The sequence below is a fragment of the Neltuma alba genome, unplaced genomic scaffold (genome assembly GCF_004799145.2).
Source record: "Neltuma alba isolate B1F8T4 unplaced genomic scaffold, ASM479914v2 tig00012145_pilon, whole genome shotgun sequence".
NCBI lineage: Eukaryota > Viridiplantae > Streptophyta > Magnoliopsida > Fabales > Fabaceae > Neltuma > Neltuma alba.
The window spans coordinates 145,107-148,687 of NW_021636694.1; the positions used below are offsets into that span (position 1 = coordinate 145,107).

The following is a 3,581-nucleotide window of genomic DNA, read 5'->3' on the forward strand; positions in this document are numbered from 1 at the left end:
TTTTTGGAGGGCTTGGAAAGAGAAAGAGTGGGGGAGGAGAGAGAGCATTAAATGCGTGCCACATCACATGCAAATATGCAGTTGCGATGCTTAAGCTTCCCTATTTAAAGCCCCCGAGCCTCTCCTTCCTCTTCGTTCAATATCCAGAGTCAAAACACAGTTCTTTACCCACCAAAAAATCCCAAACTCACTCTCTTCAAAACACTTCCGGCTAAGTCCTTCTCATATCTTCACAGAAATCACCAGAATGGATAATTTGTTTCGCTTCCTTGATCCCCAAGACTTGTCTTCCCGCCGATGTGTTTGGGTCAATGGTCCTGTGATTGTCGGAGCCGGACCATCTGGTCTCGCCACAGCCGCGTGTCTCAGAGAACAAGGCGTTCCCTCCATGGTTCTCGAAAAAGCTGATTGCATCGCCTCTCTCTGGCAACACAGAACCTACGACAGATTGAAGCTTCATCTTCCTAAGCAATTCTGTCAACTTCCTAAACTTCCATTTCCTGAGCACTACCCTGAGTACCCCACTAAGAGGCAGTTCATCGACTACCTCGAATCTTATGCCAAGCACTTCGATATCAACCCTCGATTCAATGAGTGTGTTCAGTCCGCTAGGTACGATGAGACCAGCGGCTTGTGGAGGGTCAAGACTGTTTCCTCCAACGGCGAGATGGAATATATTTGCCGTTGGCTGGTGGTGGCCACCGGTGAGAATGCCGAGCGTGTCGTGCCTGACATTGAAGGGTTGGGGGAATTCAAAGGCGAAATCGTTCACGCTTCTGAGTACAAGTCGGGGGAGAGTTTCAGGGGAAAGAAAGTGCTCGTTGTCGGGTGTGGCAATTCTGGCATGGAGCTCTCACTTGACCTCTGCAACCACAGTGCTTCTCCATCAATGGTTGTTCGTAGCTCGGTGAGTGTCAAATTGGTTCTTAGTTTTTTTTTTTTTTTTAATTGATTTGTAATAAGAATATTTATCTATCTATTTCACTGGGATAAAAAATAATAACCGGCTTCGCTCTGTTTTCGGTATACAGGTTCATGTACTGCCCAGAGAAATCTTTGGCAAATCTACGTTCGAATTGGCTGTTTTCATGATGCAATGGCTACCCCTTTGGCTCGTGGACAAGATCCTAGTGATCTTGGCATGGTTGGTGCTGGGTAACATGGAGAAATACGGGCTTAAAAGGCCATCCATGGGTCCATTGGAGCTAAAGAACACCCAGGGCAAAACCCCTGTTTTGGACATCGGCGCTCTGGAGAAAATAAGATCCGGAGACATTAAGGTTGTGCCAGGAATCAAGAGGTTCAACAATAACGAGGTTGAACTCTACAATGGGGAAAAGCTTGACATTGATGCAGTGGTGCTTGCCACAGGATATCGCAGCAGTGTTCCTTATTGGCTGCAGGTGAGAGAAAGTTCCAATTCCTCTGTTTTCCATTAAAAAAAAAAAAAGTTAATTTTTCTGGAGCTTCTTTTATTATAACGTGGATCAGTAAACTGAAGTGAATTTGGTTATGTTATGAACAGGAAGGTGAATTTTTCTCAAAGAATGGATACCCAAAGAGACCATTTCCTCATGGGTGGAAAGGAAATGCTGGGCTTTATGCAGTTGGGTTTACAAGGAGAGGGCTATCCGGAGCTTCATCTGATGCTGTGAAAATTGCTCAAGATATTGGCAATGTCTGGAAACAAGAGATAAAGCAAGTGAAGCAGCGTACAACTGCCCGCCATAGACGATGCATTTCATGCATCTCCCAGTTCTAAGTCAACAAAACGTGAAGCCAATTCAATTTACTCCTCACAGTGTTGTGTTTCGTAGTCAGGAATTTGTTACTGTATAAACAAATAACAGCATCTCACAAAACAAAGAAATAAAAAATATACTCATATAAAAGCGGACAGCAGAGCCCTCTCCCAAGGCCCAGGTTTTTGTTTGGGCGTTTTTTAACACCAGGATGATGAGGCTTCTTTTTTTAGGCTTTTTAAAGTTGTTTTCCTCCTCATGATTAATACAGCTTATATGTACCAATACTTTACTCATCAAGTTATATTACATGCACACTTTCAACTTTACTTCAATCTCTCTCTCTCTATATTCAAGCTTCCAAGTCACTATTCATTACCTTCTCTATAAACTTTCCCTCAAAAAGGAAAATTATGACAAGGAATATGAACAGATCCCAAAAGTTTAGGGGAAGCCGATGAAGCTTCCTATTACGCTGTCCAGTCCTTATCTGACATTCCTCTAGAACCCAACGATAAACTTGCCAATTCCGAGTGGAGAATTTTCAAAACGATAGACTTTTCTCGACATATGGCTGGTGATGAGAGGGTCCAAGAGACTTTATGAGAGTGTTCCTGGTGCAACGAGTTTCGCTGTTATGCGTTGCGTTTCACACATGGTTTACAATCACGGAAGGAAACGTCATGATTTGCATGGTCTTTTTCTTTACATATGTATTTCAGAGAACTGATCATAGTCCCCAGGTGGGCCAAATAATTAATTTGGGGATCGATCTGCTCATAAACTGAGATGGGTAGGGTCCATAGAAGAGAAAAAGATTGAAGCTCCAACAAGTTCATCACACCCACCCTCCAGAAGCCAATCCTAAAATGTCTGTTTAGATTTCATATCTAGGATTTGACCCAGCCACAGAAAATATAGCAGTTTCACACTTACATATGTAAACTCTAATCAAGTCCATTTCTTACGATGAATTTGATTTACTTCTCCTGTAAATATAATCTACCAAGAAAACTGTTACTGTTGAAAAAGACTAGGGCTTTGACAAAAAGCATAGAAGTTCTTGAACGCGTAGTGTAGGTATTTGTAAGCTAAGCTACTGCATCTTACCAGTTGTTGAAGAAGACCCCAAAGTGAAGTCTAAATGAACACTTTTTGGAAGTAGATGTGGAAGAAAATAGGCCAAATTCACTGCATCATCGATCAACCCGCAAAACTATTGCAAAAGACATTGATCTCACTGGATAAATCTGGGGATCAGGTTTCATGAAAGCTTCATATTCTGAACATAGTCCACTTTCTTTAACCCAACCAATTATATATGAAAACGAATGCCCGTCGGAATTCGTTCGCTACGGTTTTGAATTATTATGATCACAGTAGGTAACAATATTATTGAGAATAAAAATTTTGAACCTTTTTGTTGGATTATTTTGTTACTTAAAACTTTTAAGGGGTAAGCCGACTAACAAATTGTTCATGAATTCGCAGCTGAGAAATTTAGCGACAAGTATAAAATATTGTCCCCACAAACGCGTCCTTTCTCATTGCCAAAACTAGTTACTGCTATGCGTTATATATGCATTGTTCGGCATCTTCCCAACCTTCAAAATATCTTTAACAGTTTCTCTTTTTAGTTTTTAGAAAGAAGAGATGTTATCAGGAGAATAAAATTTTATCAGAGAAAAAGAAAATTACACTTGTCTGTGTAAAACATGAAAAAATATTTTTTTTCTCATTTTGTCTAGTATTGTTTGAAAATGACTCTATTCAGTGTCAATTTTTTTAACGGGAAAAAAACCTATAAATTAAAAATACTTATTATAAAATTATTTTTAA

The 3,581-nt window shown here is 40.3% G+C and overlaps 1 protein-coding gene across 1 annotated transcript; it reads left to right on the forward strand.

Annotated features, from left to right (window-relative positions):
• The first annotated feature begins 247 nt into the window (after positions 1–247).
• On the forward strand, positions 248–1,998 carry LOC114723574 (probable indole-3-pyruvate monooxygenase YUCCA5). The gene is made up of 3 exons (XM_028909773.1): positions 248–907; positions 1,032–1,403; positions 1,526–1,998. Exons 1-3 carry the CDS (start codon positions 248–250, stop codon positions 1,760–1,762), a joined length of 1,269 nt encoding a protein of 422 aa, XP_028765606.1. The 3' UTR covers positions 1,763–1,998.
• Positions 1,999–3,581: the final 1,583 nt, after the last annotated feature.

Bases quoted from the DNA above. Each gene is read 5' to 3' on its own strand.
- LOC114723574 (XM_028909773.1), top strand. From the start codon at position 248: ATGGATAATTTGTTTCGCTTCCTTGATCCCCAAGACTTGTCTTCCCGC. The intron at 908-1,031 runs GTGAGTGTCAAA...TTCGGTATACAG, and splicing joins CAATGGTTGTTCGTAGCTCG to GTTCATGTACTGCCCAGAGA. The intron at 1,404-1,525 runs GTGAGAGAAAGT...TGTTATGAACAG, and splicing joins GTGTTCCTTATTGGCTGCAG to GAAGGTGAATTTTTCTCAAA.